The sequence below is a fragment of the Andrena cerasifolii genome, chromosome 1 (assembly GCF_050908995.1).
Source record: "Andrena cerasifolii isolate SP2316 chromosome 1, iyAndCera1_principal, whole genome shotgun sequence".
Taxonomy (NCBI): Eukaryota; Metazoa; Arthropoda; class Insecta; order Hymenoptera; family Andrenidae; genus Andrena; species Andrena cerasifolii.
In genome coordinates, this window is record NC_135118.1 from 13,170,626 (window position 1) to 13,190,366 (window position 19,741).

Genomic DNA, 19,741 nt, shown 5'->3' on the forward strand with positions numbered 1-19,741 from the left:
CGGAGGTGGCGCGTATGAAAAGACCTTAAGTCGTCTGACGGCGTAGGGTTCCACAGTAAAGGCGAATTTACACGGTTCACTTTGCTTCAACAATGTTTCGTATGTTTCAGTTTTAGACAAGAAACATATTTCACATTTTTGTCACCCCTTCACACGTTGACTGTCGGAGTTGCTTAGTTATTCCGATGGTCTCCTCGTAATAAAGTTTGTGCGCCAGATATGGTACACAGTAGTACCTTTGGCCTCTGAATCCACGGGCATCGGAATTGGTACTCACTGAAGTGGATGCAGTAAATACTGTAAAATATGATTAATAATGTATTGAAGGTAGTTTGTTAAATAAGCGTTACGTAGTTCTTACTATAGTTACTACTAGCTCTTCGTGGACACTGTTTCTTATATTAAAAAATTGGTCACATGGAGTTCATCGCACCCCAGCGGCATTTTTGAGTTGCCATCAGGGCCGTTTTAGGATCATCGTAGGCCTTAGGCACTTTTGCATAAAAACTGTACTTGTAAACCCTTTCAAATTGTTGTTCACGTCTTTCAATTGTTAATACATTATTTTTTAAATTAAATTATATTTGCGATTCTGTTTTTATTATCTTAGGGTACATTCTTATTTAAAATTTCATTTTTCAATTTCATTTTCCGTAGGTTCTAGGCCTACTGGATAAGATGACCCTGGTTACTGTTTCCGAATTTTTGAATCTATTAACTTCCAGTGATCATTGTACATTTATAATACCCATACAGACATGCTTCTTCGTCTTTTTCTAGAAATATAAATTTTCATATGTTGCAGTTTGTATTTGAGAAAATATTTGTGGATAAAAGATGCAAAGTTGAACAAATGGCGGCCTCTTGAAAAAAAGTTCACTTTTATTAACGAAATTTTGCCTTAAATGTTGCAAAAAAACTATTTATTTAAACAATGTCATTATACAAACATCTGATTTCTACGAGGAAAGTGTTCACTAATATCTATGCGCAAGGCCAAGTCGATTGGTTGAATATTTTTTTACTTACATTGTTCGCCAATTGTAAAACCGCCGATTTGAGAAAAACGCGTTTAAAGTTTTCTGGTAAACCTGCATCACCTGCTGCTCTGTAGCAAAACCGGCTATTCCCGGTTTAATTTTTCAGATTTCGATCTGCGATTTTTGAGCATATTTTCGTGATGCTCAACTATTGATTTATGCAAAAAAAAATTGATAATTTTCAAGTCTACACGAGCCTCCCCCTCTTAACGTCAACCTCCGTAATATTACATTTCTCGCGAACAGTCTAAAAATTCTACCTCCGTAATATTACGGAGTTCGATAGAATAAAAAGTAAACGCTCATTTCGAAAAACTGTCATCCCAGTTTATAAATATTTCCTATATAGTAAAATAAAAAAGGATATAATTTTTAAACGTTTTTCTAAAATTTAGTGTGTCGGTAAGGGGTTGAACTTGACTTTTGTCGAAGTGGGAGCGGGGCAATCGAGCATTCGCTCGTTCGGTCAAAACGCACCGTTACATTTAATAATTCCTTATCTGTAACATCTATTTATAAGCCCTAATTGCCAGTTGCATATATGCTTCACGCATTTTATCGCGACTTTGCAGTGGGATTAATTCATTTTGTTATGAAATACCGTAGAAATTTACGGCAACTAATTCTGAAAATTCAGACTGACCTTCGCTACGTGGGAATGAGTAATACAATGCACATGCACACAAATCAAGTAAACGAGTTGAGCAGTTGGTAGCATAAGTAATTAAGAGTTAAATAATTGTTGGAATATGCAAATACATTTCTATTTTATACGTGAAAGGGTATAGTGATGCCTCATCGCCGGCAACAATTTTAATATGTAATGTTTGTAAAGGTAATTTCAGATGATAAATGCAGTTTCAGAATGCAACGTCTCCTGTGGTTCGCGAAATTTACATTTATATTTGTATTGTTGGAAAATATTGCTGTTCCAGTACAGAGAGCATATTCGCGAATGGGGAATAAATCTTCCAACAGGTCGAGTAAAATTAATAGCCTTCTTCAGGAAAAGAATGTCTTGTAAATGTATTTTCGATACACACGAAGTGCTTGCACTTTATAAGAAAAGTTTTCCTGAGAATATTATTAATAATTTGTCACTTCTTTTTCATTCATGATATAATATATCTAATAATTGATATTTAGAACTTAAATTTTTCCTTAGAATGCTTGCAATAAATAAATCCTTGGATTTGCAATATTTTAAATAATACATTTATTGGGAATAATATAGAACAGGAAGTACACCATTAAACTATAAAATATTCTTATTTTTCACGATACACGCTTCAATCAGTATGAACAAGTAAAAAACGTGGAACAAGTTCGTGTAATTAAATTTGCTCCCTCTGCTCTTAATTTACGAGATATTCTTGGGACACGTTGTTTTCTTGGGTATAATTTAAATTTCATACATCATCATCGTATTATTTCGAACTGACGACAGGGTAGCGGCTTTCGTCGGTGATACCTTTTTTACTCATGAATGAATTTATCATTGCACTGGGTACACCGACTAATTCGCGAACATTTCCATTAGCATACCTAATTTTTAGGTCGATGTCCCAGACGAACGCAATTATCAGTGGACCGTGCTTCTCGCTTACCAGCTAACTCAATTTTGCCGCGCTAAACCGAGATTGACTTTTATGGAAATTTAATGGAAGTGGGGGCCACCTACAAATCTTATTTTAAATTTCGAAAACACTCCAATAGGACAATTCGTTCGAATTCCAATTGATAATAGGTTATCACAGGAGAAAGTGCAAGCAATAATTAATCAGTTATAGAGATATAGTGATAATTATAGAGGTAATAATTTATAGAGAATATAGTTATAATTATATAGATAATTATTTATAGAGGGCGATTTTTCATGTAAAAATGAATCGAAAATATGGAATAAAGTTTTCACATGCGAGGGTTCGTTTTCAAGAAAACCCATTTTGAAAATGTGTTCGATCAGTTCCACCTTTAGGGATTTTATCGAAAACAATATTTCATTCGGAAAAAAGTTATTTTATCATTCTAATTTTTGCACAAGGATTTATTTCATCCGTGTTTGCGTCATATTTACTAATGTATTTTGTAAATTTTATGAATTATATGTAGGGTTTATACAAAAACCGCTATTGGAATTCCAGCATTCCAAAAAATAGGTTTAACCGGTTTTCAAATTTTTACCAAAAATGTATAATTAAAACAGTAAAAAATATTTATACTTATTACATTTTTTTTTTAACATTTATTGAATTACAAAAATATAACAAAATAAAATATACTCTATACAAAACCAAATAAATAAAAACTAAAATAACTGAAATCTGTGAAAAATATAAATTATAATCTTTATTTCATATAGTATTTTTCTTCAGCACATATGAACTCATGAAGATTGGTTTTACAGTAAACTTTTACAACACTGTGCTTGTGCACGAGGCGATTTCAAGTCAAAATGTTAACGTTTATAATTAAGTAATTAATTAATTTTACATATCAATAATTCTAGTATCTAAAACCGGCTTTGCAAATAAAAAAAACACGGTGTTCGAGTTTTACAAATTCATCCCAAAAACGGTTTTTAAACCTGGTTTTTAAAAACCGACAAACCCCAATTAGGTGTGCAATTGTGGTTTGTCATCGACATACATTCTTGTGTAGCATTTACTTACAATTTGTAATTAATTCGTTAAAGGTTTTATACACACTGCAAAGGCTTGGAATTCTGTAATAATTACTTCCATTTTTCAAAAGGCTCAAGTTCATGCTACCTTCGTTGAACCTATAAGTTATTTTATTGCGTCTAAACACAGGGGTTGCTATTCTCGAATGTCTATTACCTACATACAACTTAATTTAAAATGTAGGAAAGCTTGAATGAGACATTTTCAATACACTAATAACATTTCTTCGTTCGCAACGATCGAGTTACGTTCCTTTTCATCGTGGAGAGATTAATCGTAATCGATTTTTTCCTGTATCTTTTATCGAAGAAGAAAGTCTGATTATACAAACTTGCGCGACTATCTTTTCCTGTTGATAACACTCTATAAATGATTATGTGAAAAAAGTTCGATTACAGAGAAATTGTGCAAATCATTGACAGAAGCGATTATCGCGTCAGTTCCATCGAGCGATTAATTAATTATAAACCAAAAATCGAATACCTCGAAAGTCGATTACTTGATAAACCTAGGTTTATTAAGACGTATTGGTTCTTTCTGCTAGTTTTCCACAAGTTATAACCGGCCTGGACGAGTTAACTCGTCATTTGAAAAATCTATTTCACTGGTCAAGACGAGTTAACTCGTCATTTGAAAAATCTATTTCATTGGTCAAGACGAGTTAACTCGTCATTTGAAAAATCTATTTCACTGGTCAAGACGAGTTAACTCGTCATTTGAAAAATCTATTTCACTGGTCAAGACGAGTTAACTCGTCATTTGAAAAATCTATTTCACTGGTCAAGACGAGTTAACTCGTCATTTGAAAAATCTAATTCACTGGTCCAGACGAGTTAACTCGTCATTCGAAAATTATACTTCTACTTTATTATTTTTCGCTTGCGATCGAAAAATATGCCGGCTAATTTCCTTGTAATTCAGAACCACCCTGTTTAAACACGCTCTTACGAGTACTTCTACATACATTGGCAGTGATTCAACCGGCACAAGTCATTGGCACCACACGCGCTTTTTAACGACGAAAATAGTTTCGATTCGTATTCGTACAAGCACCATGTTTCTCCGTGCCACTTAAGCCCTTTAATGGCGATAGAACGTCATACGATCATTCGATTTGCACTTGCATGGATTGCATTTTCTTTTTCTAATCAGACTCAAACCGTTATTAATATTTCACGTTACGCGAATGCACAATCGAACATATTTTATTCTTCTCCCTGTTCCCCCAGAAAATCTAGGCATAGGAATACTTTAAAACTTCTGAAAAAAATTCATCTGTCCCCTTTTCTTGAAAAATTAATTTTTAGTCCATCCAGGTGATGCACTTTATTTTGTAGAGTGAAATAAATCAAAGCACATGCAGGAGTTACTTAAATAATTCTTCAACATGTAGGTATACTACAAAAGATAGTAATATAATATAAAAAGAATGGAAAACCTAGGTAGTACGTCATTAACGTTACAAGATTCTGCCTCATCCATTATGGAATTGTTACACTATATAAATAAACCAGCCTTGATCAGAGCGTTTCTGTGATCGTAAATGATTCCGTCAGAGGTATCGATAAACTATAATGAAAACATGTTTGTACACGATAAAAATACGTTTTTATTTATAAGATCCTAGAGACAGGCGGCACAAGTACGCAACACGCGAAATTCTTTCCATTCTTAATACCACTGCGTTCCATGTGTTTCCAGGTACAGAGATGGATCCGTGCGACTCCGAAATGCAAATATCGAGCTGATGGATCAAGATATCCTGTACCATCTCGCCCTGGGCAGTGGCTCCCACGATCTTGTCGAGATGTTCGGTGACATTAAGGTAAATGAAAGTACTAAATTCTTTAGGCGCTCTATTTCTTCTGATACTATGAATAACTATATGAGCACTACGACGACATTTCTCGTGAACGGTTTTTACCCTGCCACGACTTTCATTTCAGCTGTACAATAATATTAGGGCAATGCACAAGTAATTTCGTTTACTATCTAATATTTTATACTAACTTTTCTTATTAATATTCAAGAATTCATAGGCTTGATTTTATTAAAAATATTGCTCGTTATTGGTCTCCACCTTTTACCATCTCTCAGGTGACAAATAGTTTAGAATGTTTGAAAATTTTCGTCGTGACTTGATTTTAATGCATTTATAAGCTTCAAGTGGTCTTAAGAAATTCTGCGTATCGATGATCTAATTTTCGATCAATATTTTCGTGCAAATACATCTCAATTCGTGATCTTGAAATTGGATATTTTTTTATCGTAAACTGGTTTACTTTTTACAAGTACCATTTACCCTATGGAGCATTGATTTCTCTCCGCTTCTGTTAGTCAAACTAAGTCCTTCACAGTGTTCTTCACGAAGCCGCAGATTCATTGATTTCATCCTCGCGTTACCATTACGGTCAATAAATAGTTACATCATACGTCCTTGCACTTTGCATGCTTGACGCAATATTTTAACGAACGGTCGTGTGCCACAAAATGTTTGAACTTGACTGCGCTGTCGCCGGGATACACGTGTGGTGTGTTGCTGATGTAAATGGTGTGTTTGAAGGTTGTGAAATGAAGAATGTGCCTTTTGCGACTTAATTTACGGAGTCGAACTCGTTCCAAGCAGTATGCATCCTGAGTTATGTAACCGATCGTGAGACGGGTTGTGTCTCTTTTTTTATTTAGAAACGAGAAAATAATGGCGAGTTTAAGAAAGGTTTCACTCCGGTATGTAGTTTAACTACTTTCTTTTTCAAATAGAATTTAATACTCTACTTTTTTTTAATTGATTTTTTTAAATGTTTTATTTGCAGAAGTGTCAAAGGAAGGTTTTCGAGAACTGAATATATCACGTGACAGTTCCTAATTAAGTATTATCAAAGCTGTTATTCGTCGAAGGAAATGGGCAATAGTTCCACCAAACTATTTTGGTTCCACATTTGTATCACGTAATTTGTTGCAAGACATGTTTCATAAGCTGGCTAACTCTATTAATACTAAAGTTAAATTGAAGAATTCCCGATAGGTATAATACTTAATGTTCTCTTATGTTCACAATAATTAATGTTTATCTAAGGATACTGAGCTATGATGAAGTCTGTAACGGACATGTCCAAACAAAGAATAGGAAAATGGGAATGTGCTTTGGTAAATCTCAACTCTAACCAATGCTAATCACACAGAGTTTGCGCTATAGCGTGAAAGAGGACTATGACTACGCCTACTTTCCATCTGCTGTGTAGGCATGTGCATTGGAGACGTCACTATTGCTCGGTATGCCTGCAATAAGGTTCCCTTATCATAGTACTTTATAAAGGAATAGCTTGAAACAGCTCTAAGAGCTCGTGGCTGCAGAATTGATCAAGTATCAGATGACACAGAGTAAACTAAATGCCGGAAATAAAAAGAAAGCAGTGTATATTTAACATGAAAAGTTTTTTCTTCTAAACGTTTAGCTCGTACAATATGACTAGGTTTCAAAATATTCATTATCCCATTAAAGCACATCACCATTTATTTCTTTTGAACAGTGTATTTTATGAAATAATCTCTCTTCAAATACCTTGTAATCATACGTTTATATTCGCCATACTTAACAGAACAGATACGTTGTTAAAACGCACCAAGTTTCACTTAAGGATGAATTTCAGTGACAATCTTAGCCAAAAGTTAATCAATTTCCAAGATATTAATCAATTGTCCGGAATTCTTGTGGCAATATAGTTCGGTGCTTGATATTTCTATACACAAAATTTCAAAAACTTTGGCCTAACATTTCACTTATAATTTTGTAGTTATATTTCTCAATGTTGCGTTTTCCCATAAGAACACACGTTAAATTAAAAGTTAAATAATTCAAAGACTACCGAATCAATTTTCCTAAAAATTTGCGAGGGCTTTTACTATTGCAGAAAAATTCATTCCTCCAATTTTCAAAGATTTTCGCTTATTTTGAATGTTACTGAAGTTCATCCTTAAGCACCAACATGCAACTGCAGATTCTTAAAACTCACTTATAACTGTACAATTTCATTCGTGGCCACTTTTTCATTCCTTTTCCAACTAAAAAATAGATACAACCTTCTTGAGATGCATAGAATAATAAATTCGATGCAATGACACTTCATTATTCAAAATGTTTATAAATCACAAATCTTCTGGGTATTTGGCCATTTTTTGTTGCGCAACGTATTATGTAATACTTCTAGCGTGCAGTTATCCTGAATACGAAAGATCGATGGAAATGAATTCTTATGAAAAATTAATATGAATGTCTGTCTAATGAATTTAAAACAAGGTGATAAGCGTTTTGTCTTGTGATGGTTGCATAACTCATCGTAATTGCGAAGCAATGCGCGCAATGAGTAATTTATTAGATTAATGCTGGACAGGACGACGGTGCGCATTGTTCGCGGTGTTTTTCTGCTCTGTCAACGAAACCGCGGTTACAACGCATTCATAACAGTGTATCAATGGTGGTTTCGCCGTTAACAGAAGGTACAGCATTTCGTGACCTAAATAGAACAATACAAAGTTTCTATGCGTATTCAAGTACCTGCACAACGGTGGTCGTGATCCACGCTCCATTATTTTGAACAGGGCGGACTTGAATTGCGGGCTCCATTTAAGAAAAGAGCAATTTCTGTGGTCACATTTTGCAAGCAGCATCGGGAACGAAAGAAGCAACGTATTTTTGCATTTTGTTCGATGCTCGAAGCGCTTAAAACTTTATCGCATCTGACGCTTTCGATATTTAGCTTTATGCAAATCTGTAAAGTAAAACACGAATTTTGTAGAGTTCAATGCTGTTATATTTATTGTCTAAACGTAATTATCATTTAGTAAGTCTTCACGGTTGAAACATAGAAAAGCAACTTTTATTTTACAATGTTTGTAATTTAAAGTATTCTACGTCACATTTCTTATAAATCTGGCGTTTCTGTTTGGAAAATTGTAGATAGAATACTGAATATTATTAAGTAATAATTGTTCATTTTAAAGTAATTGGAATGTTTGATAAGTTCTGCTACATTTACGGGAAATTTGAAAATAAGGTAATGGATCAGAAAAGATTCTAAGGTTTCTGTATCAGAAGCTCTTAATGGCTATTATGGTTCGTTCAACGAGTCCAGTCACCTGAATTCAGACTACAACATGGTGTGACGTGTTTTACAAACTGATGCAAACCCGACCCTATGATTAATTTACTGCTTAGCGTTTGATAACTTGGGGCACTCAACAGCTGTGGCCGCTGCTCCTCCCGCGTGCATATTTTGTTTATAGCTGGTGATTCGACTTGTTGAACTGAAAATAGGCTTAATAGGTATTTGCCCCCAATAATACTGGGAATATCTCCTGTTACAACAATAAAATAAAACTATAAATAAGAAAATTGAAACACCTAAAGAAATGATAAATTAGTAGGTACACTACGCAGGGTTCAACAAAAAATGTGTGCTGCTATTAAATATATCCTGAAACAAATGATTAATTAAAAGTTTACTTCATTTATGTTTTCACATATACCTTCAAAGGCAATGACAGTATATGTATAATTTCATTAGAAAAGCTGTGAAATTAAGTTGAAATCTCTGTATATAATAATCTTTAAAAAAAAGCACAACTGGAGGTGGTCCAACATTATGTTTCCACCTTTAAATGAAAAGACTTTTAAACAAAATATCATACTTGTGTCTTCAACAGCCCCTGAAATAATTACCAGAAATACCGTGCATTCGCAAAGAAAAAATCACACGTGGTTGTATCTTTTTTTACAGTTCGTGTGCATGGGCGGAACACCGAAACGCATGGAAGATTTCGCTCGTTTTATAATGAAGGAAATAGGATACAAGATTCCAGCTGGAACGACGCTCCTCGACATTAGCCAGTATTCGTACCGGTATTCCATGTATAAAGTTGGGCCGGTCCTTTCTATTAGTGTAAGTATACAATCCTGGAAAAGAATAATTTCAGGGGAAAAATTGTTTCGTCTCGAATGAGTGGCGCAACTCCTTAAGCCAACTATCCGGCCACTTTTGTAATCGGCGACTAGTCGGCCAAAACCCTAGTCGGTACATCTCTACTTTAAACGGGTTTTCTCCGAAACAGTGTTCTTAAACTCGGTGGGACTTGTATCTCAAAAAGATATTATCCGATTCGACTGAAACTTTTTTTAATTTGAAGAATATACTTCTGGCTAGGGAGGAAACCAGACAAATTACAAAAATTGAAAATCCATAATTTTCTAAGGCGTTGAAAGGATGAAAACTATAGGGAAAAAGTGATTTCAAACTTCGAGTGTCGTTTTCTAAAAAAAAATGTCATTTTGTAATTTTTTCTGGTTCGGTCCCCCTAGTCAGAAGTATATTCTTCAAAATAAGAAAAGTGTCAGACGAATCGGCTAATAACTTTTGGAGATACAGGTCCCACCGATTGGGATCATTTTTTTGACGCCTTGACTTTAACGACACCCCAGTGGCGTCTGCAATGATTAATTATAAAACAAAAAACATATTTCTATAATTTAAGACATCATTAATACAATGCAGAAAGTCCCATTAAATTATATATAGTAGTTTTAAAGATAGAACATGCTTCTGGTTTATCTATATTACTACTGGTTACTAATAATAGTGCCATATATTACACAGTAGTGGTTTTACTAAAATTAGTTTTGAAACCTCCCCTCGACATTCACCGCTGATGATCCGTGTAAAATACGTGTAAAGTTAGGGCGGTAATATTGAAAAACATTTTCGGTAAATGCACCTTTTTCGCTATTTATAAAAATGTAACCTTGCAACGCTGATGAATTTTACAAGTCGCACAGTAGGTAAATCTATGTTGGACCCTTTCGAAAATTGTGAAGAATTTTCGAATATTGAATTAGTTGCGACAAAAAATATCACACCGATTGTATTCTAATAAATGCGAAAGTGATTTCTGCAATTTATCGACCTTGAAGTACACAAATAATGTGGCAGCCAGTTCAAGATCTTATTACAGCTTTGTAATGCTGGTAGATACTCTTAAAATTTATTGGTACCTACGGTGTTGATTTTTTATAATACGTTTATACGAACTTCTTTTCTTCGGCCCACCTTCCCCAGTTTCTCCCCAGAGGAAATCGTCTTTCTTCAGAACACCTTGTATATTCTGACAGAAAACATTCCACCATAATCGCACGCCTCTTCCCTTCGCACATTCTTCCACGCACCAGTTACTCGCCTTGCTGACTGAACTATTTTTCACTATCGCTTTGTGCAAATCATCCGTGTAACGCGATAACACGTTGATTGATGCGAAAACGTAAAATATGTTAACGTGTCCGTAGAAAATTCAACCTCGCGAATGGTGCGAAGAAAAATTACGATACCTGTATACTTTGCTCCGCGATCAGGCAGCAAAGTCGAAGGGATGAAGTTTCGAATTCTTTTATTTTAAGGAATTGCACGAACCTAAATGAAAATGAGTCGAGTTTGGAATTTTTCTTTAATGAATTATTAGCTTCTTATGATTCAATTCGATATCATTTAATAGTACATGTATCAAAGTGTTGCCAATAAATATTTTTTTTTAAAAGGCTTTTAAAACGTAGGAGTTCTTCTAAACGTTCTTCTGTATTTTTTGGAGATGGACACGATGCTGCAAAAAAGATTCGTCGAAAATGAAAAGCAACGGAATTTGTTAGTTACGTAACCGAAAGTTAATTTTTTTTTATAGTAATATAAAATGTGTGGACGATGGAATGGAAAATATCGATTTATAACGCATCTCCCCGTTGATTTTCCAATTAAAATAGTTCAGCAGAATATTCTCTAAACATTCTGGGATGAATTTGGAAATTTGGAGCCTCCAAACTAACAAGCGCCTTTTAATTTAAAAGAGTTGAGAAAGTTTTAAAATCAATTCAATATGACAGCTCACGTATGAATTATTGCTAATTTTCTACACGTTGAAAGTTGTTTCAAGATGACCCTTCACTTTCGGTATTACGGAAAATAGATAGGCATTTTATTTTAGAATTCAATGTTTCATGGCTTTCAACATCCTACAATATGGTGATAAAGAATTGTTGGAAAAAATAATGTTTTTCGCGTATTTTTTATCGCAGCTTTATAGGACATAAAAGACCATAGAAGTTTGAATTTAACTTCTTTTTGATATCTTTTATAGTTTCGTAAATATTCACGATAATCTGAAAACTCACCATTTTCTTGAGGGGATGTTTTTACCTTTAAGGTGTCCATGAAACGTAATAAAATTGGAAATATATACTACCAAGATTATTAATTTCTGACTTGTGGAGCATGGTGTGTGGCGAGCATTTAAAACATGACAACTCCGTTGATATCAACATACTTAAAAAGAAAAACGTTCTCAATGCTTCATACTTTAAGAAATTACAAAAAGGAACGAAAATTATTTTTTTCCCAGAGTGTTCAAGTATAAGTAGCTCTTTAAGGAAGAATGTACTTACGGAACATGTGCGTTTTTTGTTTAGCATGGAATGGGCATACCATCGGTTGGAATTCTCCTCCACGAAATCATCAAGCTGATGTACCACGCAAAAGTGAGGGATCCAATATTCTTTAGGATCGGCACTTGCGGCGGAATCGGCGTTGAAGGTGGTACCGTGGTAATTTCTGAAGAAGCGGTCGATGGAATGTTGCAACCCTGTTTGGAACTGGTAAGAGATCGTGTCAATGCTATGAAACGTACAGAAGTGGTGGTTTCGGTCTTACTTGATTTTTAATGCGCGTTGAAGTGACAATGTGAAATGGAACTCCCAAAAAAGCCTTGCAATACTAAACAAAGGGGGAAAAAGGTAAAGAGAAATATGAAAAAGAAATGTTAAATAAGAAAGTGTTAAACAAAATCTAATGCTACTAGTTACTAGTACTTTCTGAAAAGACCAAAAAAATATTATAGTATATCCAAGTTTTTGTTAAGTAAGCAGCTGGTTGCAAAAGAAAAGATTGTCGTTGACATTAATTTAACAATCTCATCAATATATATTTTTATGAATTTTAAGGGGTGGTTTCACTCCCTAAATATGCAAACGGGCCGAAAAGAAAAAACACGTATATCTTATTTTTCGGTCCTCTAAAACATCTCCAAAAACCAAAGCAATCGGAAGCGGACACCTAAAAACCTCTCCCCGTCAGGCGAAAGTTATTATTATTTATTGTTGTTCTGCAAGTCCTTTTTGTGTTTATGCTGAATTTTCGTTCAATAACTTTTGCAATTCTTAGTTACATACCACTTTTTCGAGGGTACCAGGACGTTCACGATTGTCAAGATCGAAATATTTTATTTGAAACGTTTAAGGAGTCTTCATAGTATGCTGGCCTGAAAATAAGACGATACCTATTTCTATTTTTTTTTTTAAATCAGAAAACATTAAATTATGTTAATTAAACACTTTATGTCTATATTCGTACATATTTAGACAACACTTTAAAAAAATTAAATTTAAAAAAAAACAGTATCTAAAACTTGAAACCAATATTTGCATACATCATATGCTATACCAAGAAAAGTCTTACCAAGAAAAGAATATATTGATCTGCATGCTTTCGCAGAAGTTTTTCTCTGTCGATATATTCATATAGAATACAGCCTCTTATACGTTGTTTATCGGTTGCCCTCTTCGTTACTACAATATCGATTAATCTTTAAGATTCAGATTGGTCAGGTGATGTTCTGGATGAAGCTACAAGTTGCCACTAACAAACAAAGAACGGATTGAATGCACTGTTAAATTTGTTATTAAAAAAATGTACTTATCCAGTAAAAAATCTGCTTTGCAGCCTGTACTTGGTAAACTGGTGAAGCGGCCTGCCAAGCTCGACCGCCAGTTAGCACGCGATTTGAAGGCCCTGGCGCATCGCGACGATCCCTACGACACTGTAATCGGTAAAACCATGTGTACCTACGACTTCTACGAAGGACAGGGCCGACTGGACGGCGCGTTTTGCGAGTTCACGGAGAACGACAAAATGGAATACTTGAACAAGCTGCACTCAGCTGGCGTAGTGAATATCGAGATGGAGAGTCTGGCATTTGCAGCACTCACGCATCTCGCTGGTATCCAATCGGCAGTTGTCTGTGTGGCGCTTCTAGATCGGTTTAAGGGTGACCAGGTACGTGATCTGCGATTCTCTACACTTAGCAATTTAGACTTTGCAAGTGCAGCTTCTTAGAATTCATAGACTCCACTTAATTCTACAAATCATTGTCTTCTTCATATTTCCTACTGCAGGGTCATGTTGGGCCCACGGGATTTGTTTGCCCTAACACGTCCAGGTTCTTTCCCCGGGCTTATAAATACATTTTTAGTGTTTACTAAAGGACTTTAGGACTTTTCCTAACATGACTCTGTTAGGAGGGATGAGAAACACATTTGGTGACTCAACTTGCAAGGCTATTCCTTACAACACTCGCAAAAGCCATCGATTTGGCTGGAATTTTGCATATAGTTAGTGCACACCGGGCGAATTTGTGTATAGGCTAAGTAGGCTGAAACCTAGGGCGGAAAATTTGGGGGGAACGACTTGAGCAGCAACAAATTTTGGGGAAAGGCAAATTGCGTGGCGCGACAAATTTTAGGGAACGGCAAATTTCGGGGCGCGACAAAATTTGGGAAACGACAATTTTGAGCGATAGGAATTGTGAAAGCTTTAAACACAGAGGTTTGTAACAACTTTAAAAACAATTCACTTTTTTTCATGTAGCAAATTAGCAATAACTCATATGTGAGTTACCATATTGAATTCATTTTAAAAATGCCCCGACTCTTTTGAATTAAAATATTTTATGATATTTCGTAGAAAGGGCGACAGACGCTTATTAGCCTAGGGGCGTCAAATCTCTAAATCCACCACTGCACACCATGTATAATATCATATAGTGTCTGAAACGCATAGAGTGCACTGTTGTGAAATTCGCGAGCAAATTCTGTGATCCTCATGATCATCTTGGGAAATAAATACACGCTTGATGTAGAATCCATTTTGAACCATAGTATAATTTAATTTATACACATCATAGACTATGTATTTATATTAACTTGGAGATTCTTATTGCCCTAAAATATGGGTGACAATAAGTGGTGAGTACCGATCATTAGTAGTTTGCTAGAGTGGGTGAAAATGGACTCTGTATCCGCCAGGCGAGTATTAAAAGAATAAAGCTCTTCGATTAATGAGTGACATTTGTAGGGACATATATATCCGCGTTTGATTAATTTGCTGTGAGGTATTGTTATGTTCGTATAGGTGATGGCACCAAAGGAAGTCCTGGACGAATGGCAAATACGACCGCAACAGCTGATCGCTCGTTACATAACTAGATACCTCCAACGGAAAGGTCGCCTTTCCCTCGAAGGTCATGGATCGATGTGTGTCAAGAGCCCGCGTCGGTTCAAGCTGGTGCAACAGGAATCGGAAAACTACGATTAAATTTATGACACGATTAAAGAATCGCAAGGAAACCCGTTTACGAACCTTGATAAGAGAAGAGTGTACCGCCACGGTACAATGATAATTGATAACACCCGTACTCGTTGATAATATCAGCGATCAGCTCACAAAATGGACCTCGTCTTATTTGTTTATTTACGTTAGTCACAAGAACGATATCGTGGGATAGTCGAATGAAATGTATGAGATAAGTTTAAGTTTCTCCCGGATTTTCTTCTTCATTTGTATTTAAGGAGATATATATATTTTTTAATATGCGTTGTATGTATACAAAAGGGTTTTTCTTTTTTGGTAAATAGTATAGAAGAATGGGATTTAATTTATCGCGTCAACTATAAGTATGTTAAAGAAGTTTGCATATTCAATGTTTGACGTTAAGTATTTATAATTCGAAGTTTAATATCAAGGTATTAATTGAAAATACTTCTGTAATGTATCACCTTGATTTTCTGTAAATTCTGTACTGTGTACCTACGTAGTTATTACTATGCCATAGTATTTACCATGATATATTCATATTTCTCTTAAGTTTTATGGTAGTTACAAAAAGAAGCTCAGAGAATGAGACACCTTGACGGTTTTACTGTTATGGCGCGGTGACATAAGTACAAGACAGATAAAGGTATTTAAGAATGCGACTACCAAAATGTACATTTTAAACGACCACACTTGGCCACATATCTATTATCAGTGTATTTTCTGAAAGATTTTATTTGAACGTATGATTATAATTGCACGCAATGTAACCGTTCATCGACCAAAAATCCACATTATTTAAAACATAAAAGTGTCGCTGTAAGTTTTAAGAACTTTGTACGTGGAGCATTGAAGTTTTCGCAACGGACATCCGAATGATTTGCTGTGGGCCCATGGTTCTCGCAGTTCTATTAATTTGTTTCTTCGAAATTGCAAAACCTTCGTGCTACATTTCAGGGGCGTGAGGAATACTTATCCAATGACGTTAAAACTCTATGTATTAGTAGTGTCAATAGCTGTTTAGTAGTACATTCCAAATAGTTTAGGTAAATAGCATATGCTTTTGTTTAGCCTTTATTTGCGGTGTGATTGGAAATCGTGCACATGTATACCATATATGTATATATATATATACACGCAGGGCGTCTCAAAATTCAGGGACTTTCCGGAACATGCAACATCCTGCTGCAAAAAGACATCGAAAAGTCCTTTACCGTTTTAGGATTCGCGGTTTCGCTCTCGAGATATTAACAGTTGATTATTAGTGGTTCAACTTCTGGGCCGCGCAGTTTAAAGCCGAAACAGCTGAGCGCACGGTAGCGTAGGCTCGCACGCACACGCATGGGGCACGTGTAGATACAGGTTCACATACACACAGTTGAGCCGACCATCATTTTCACGGTTTGAACCAGCGCAATCGGCTTTACTGTGTGTATGAATCCGTGTCTACGCGTGCGTGTACTACTGCTGCGTGTGCGTTGTAGGGGTCACTGCTTCGCGCTCAGCTGTTTTGGCTTTAAACTGCGTGGTCCAGAAGTTCGACCGCAAATGATCAACAGTTAATATCTCGACAGGGAAGCCTTGGATCCTAAAACGGTAAAGGACTTTTCGATGTCTTTTTGCAGCAGGATGTTGCATGTTTCGAGAAGTCCCTGAATTTTAGGACACTCCGTATATACATACATATATATATATAATTGCATAAAGACGTATAAAAAACACTTCATATCTGAAGTTTAATTGAGGTCGGATTAAGAATTTTGTACAAAAAAAAAGAGTACTTACATTCTTCTCGAGCATTCCATTCTATTGAAACTCTGTTCTAGTGCCAAAAAAAAAAGTAAATTTGAAAAGTTCTATGTCAGCTGGAAGTTAACTGACGTTCTTAATCCAATCTCGATATTGTAGCGCATTAAAAGTTTCGTGACCGATAAAACAGTCAAAATTGTTGGTCGCAACACCAGTTACTGTTCCCTCTTCATATAAGAAAGCAAAACTGCACGTGATACTTCGTAAAAGAATTTAAGTAGAGAAATTAAACTAGTTAACGTTATTAAGCGGTTTTGGGCTTTATTCGTAAGGATTCCATGGTACATATATTTTTAAACCGTGTGTTTTTGTATCTTAATACAGTTTGTTGGTTAAATGATATGTCGGCACTTGTTGCGAAATAAAAGTGAAATCAGAGTGACCGATTTAAACCAACAGCTATCAAATATCCTAAAGTGGCTGCAAGCGTAGTAGCTTTGTAGTATCGAATCGACGATAACTTTCAAAGTTTCTTTGGAGCATAAGATCTTTTATTTCCTAAAAAGCACCAGTTTCGCATAACGTTCCGATAGCAACGTATAGCTTGCATTAATCGCAGAAATGTGTGCTATAAATTTTTGGTCAGGTGAATGATTAGAGAATGCTGGATCAGAATGATTGTTTACATTGATTGGAGTAATGGAGCAGCGACTACAAGATATCAACATGTTTTCAGACATAAAACGGCTTATAAGATTTTTAACCGTTCTCCCGCAAATACTATGTTCTATAAATGTGTTAAAAAATAAATATTGGATGCTGCTCTAGTAGTGGAGCCTTATCTAGGTTACAATTGTTTGATGTAAAATGAACAACAGTTCAAATGAACTGTTGTTCATTTTACATAGATTAAGCCTTAAAGGGAAAATTATTTTTGTCGATTAATAAAAACGCGTTTGTTTTAATTTATTCAATTTCAGGCTAGGAAGGATTTAAATAAAGTTTTGGACAAGATACTTGGTAAAACGATACTTATGAAATTGAAATAGTTGGGCATGTATTATGTTTCTTGTGCAGGATTTTTGTAGTTATATGACGTCACATGTTCTAATCCTCGAATATCGATACACAAAATACTTATCACGCAGAACGCACAATTGCCTGTTTAATTAATGTTTATTCTATATAACTTTGCATAAAAGTTCGTGGTAACTGTTACAAGCATTGTTGGTGTTCTTAAAACATAGTTCCGTGCGACGGTTCTTCGAACATGTTGATTATATTTTTGCGACACACCAATTCCCGTGTTGTATCGTGTTTACTATAGCGTAGCTAGTGATGTTATACAATTGTACGATGCACCTTCGTTGAAGCTGTTGAACGGCGAGTGTAAAGATTACTTCCGTAATGTTATATTCTCCGAGGGGAATTAGTCGCAGAACTTAAAATCGAGTCTACGTCAACACTTATTCCGAATCGATTGCTTTAAAAATGTAAAATCAACGCAATGAAATTGTAGTTACGAATATTACCTATTCACATCTGATGTGGAACGTTAAATTAATTTTGGGACGAAATTTGAGTCCACAAGATGAGCAAGAATAAAACGTACCGCCGATTAATGTTTGAATTATCTCGAGTCGATTTCAATATTCTGAGAACAGCCTAAACTATAAAAATAAGTAACCTAAGGATAACAGAACTGTTCCAGAGTTCGATTTATCTTTTCATACCAATAGTGACAAGCGAAGTAAAGCGAAAGAACGATGAGTATGCTCTCTTGATTTCGTAGATACGCATGAAAAGCGTTAATCGTTTCGCGTAGCACAATGAAATTGTTCCCCCGTAATTCCATGAAATGAAACGAATCGGATAAATATAATTTGAAATCAAGCCTGCTTCGATTTGCCTATTGTAGGATTAATGGATAAGTGGTTCAGTTTATACCGTTACGTTGGACGTTTTTATTTCCTATAAACAACGACATATCTGTGATGTGTATTAAGAAATTATGAGAAGTATTACGAGAAGTATTAAGAGAAGTACCAAATGTTATTATACATACATACATACACATATATGCAATTTTAATGACTCTTCTCGGTCGTATACACATATGCCTACGTCGACATTTATCGTCTATTTATTAATGTCCTACTATTCCGTGAAATTCTTCACCGTTATCAATATATCTTGAATTAACAAGTTACTATCTAATCGATGCAACATCCACGTGAAAACGATGTTTAGCGTAAGCTCACTAATATTATTCAGCCATCGCTGTACTCTCACTGTGAACTGTATTTATTTGTAATGCAACACTATTTATGAAATATGTAATCTGTCTCATCAGGAAACGATCAGCGCGGCAGATGGATTATATATTGATGTTATTTATTGTGCACTATGTTTTAAGAGGACAATAAAAAGGGAATTAATACCACGTGACGCGTGCTCTTATTCCCACCACTTTCACGTGCACAAGAATTTCAATGGAGAAATGATAAGTTCTGTCAGTATGTATTATTTTGTGGTACATTAATTGAAAGTAAACAGTTATTGTTGATACTTGATCAGTAAATTTCATATAAGTAACCATACGGAAATTGATATGCCCATAAATCGTTTATTTAGTTAATATTGATCTTTTAAGAAGTCAATATTTCAGTTCATGTGAACCGGAACTTATGTTTCTTTTATTTATATTACTTTTGAAAATAAAATTTAACTATAAATGAGGTTTCCTTAAAAACAGTAAATCAAGGAATAGAATTCAAACCTTTTAATTCTGTTATTAAATCAGTAGTTT

At 35.0% G+C, this 19,741-nt stretch overlaps 1 protein-coding gene and 2 long non-coding RNA genes across 4 annotated transcripts in view; 2 read left to right on the plus strand and 1 right to left on the minus strand.

Moving 5' to 3' along the window:
* Positions 1-19,375, plus strand: part of LOC143372751 (uridine phosphorylase 1) — a 46,131-nt gene extending 26,756 nt beyond the window's left edge. For both annotated transcript variants that reach the window (XM_076819300.1, XM_076819291.1), the window contains exons 2-6: positions 5,426-5,549; positions 9,502-9,663; positions 12,228-12,413; positions 13,537-13,869; positions 15,004-19,375. In XM_076819300.1, the coding sequence (XP_076675415.1) occupies positions 5,426-5,549; positions 9,502-9,663; positions 12,228-12,413; positions 13,537-13,869; positions 15,004-15,186 (988 nt within the window). In that variant the 3' untranslated portion in view covers positions 15,187-19,375. The remainder of the gene's footprint in view (positions 1-5,425; positions 5,550-9,501; positions 9,664-12,227; positions 12,414-13,536; positions 13,870-15,003) is intronic.
* On the plus strand, positions 5,648-8,821 carry LOC143372849 (uncharacterized). Its single transcript, XR_013086377.1, has 2 exons — positions 5,648-6,451; positions 6,538-8,821. It is a non-coding gene; the product is annotated as an uncharacterized LOC143372849 (long non-coding RNA).
* On the minus strand, positions 7,125-9,582 carry LOC143372820 (uncharacterized). Its single transcript, XR_013086368.1, has 4 exons — positions 9,444-9,582; positions 8,861-9,028; positions 8,280-8,493; positions 7,125-7,944 (listed from the first exon to the last, which is right to left on the minus strand). It is a non-coding gene; the product is annotated as an uncharacterized LOC143372820 (long non-coding RNA).
* Positions 19,376-19,741: the final 366 nt, after the last annotated feature.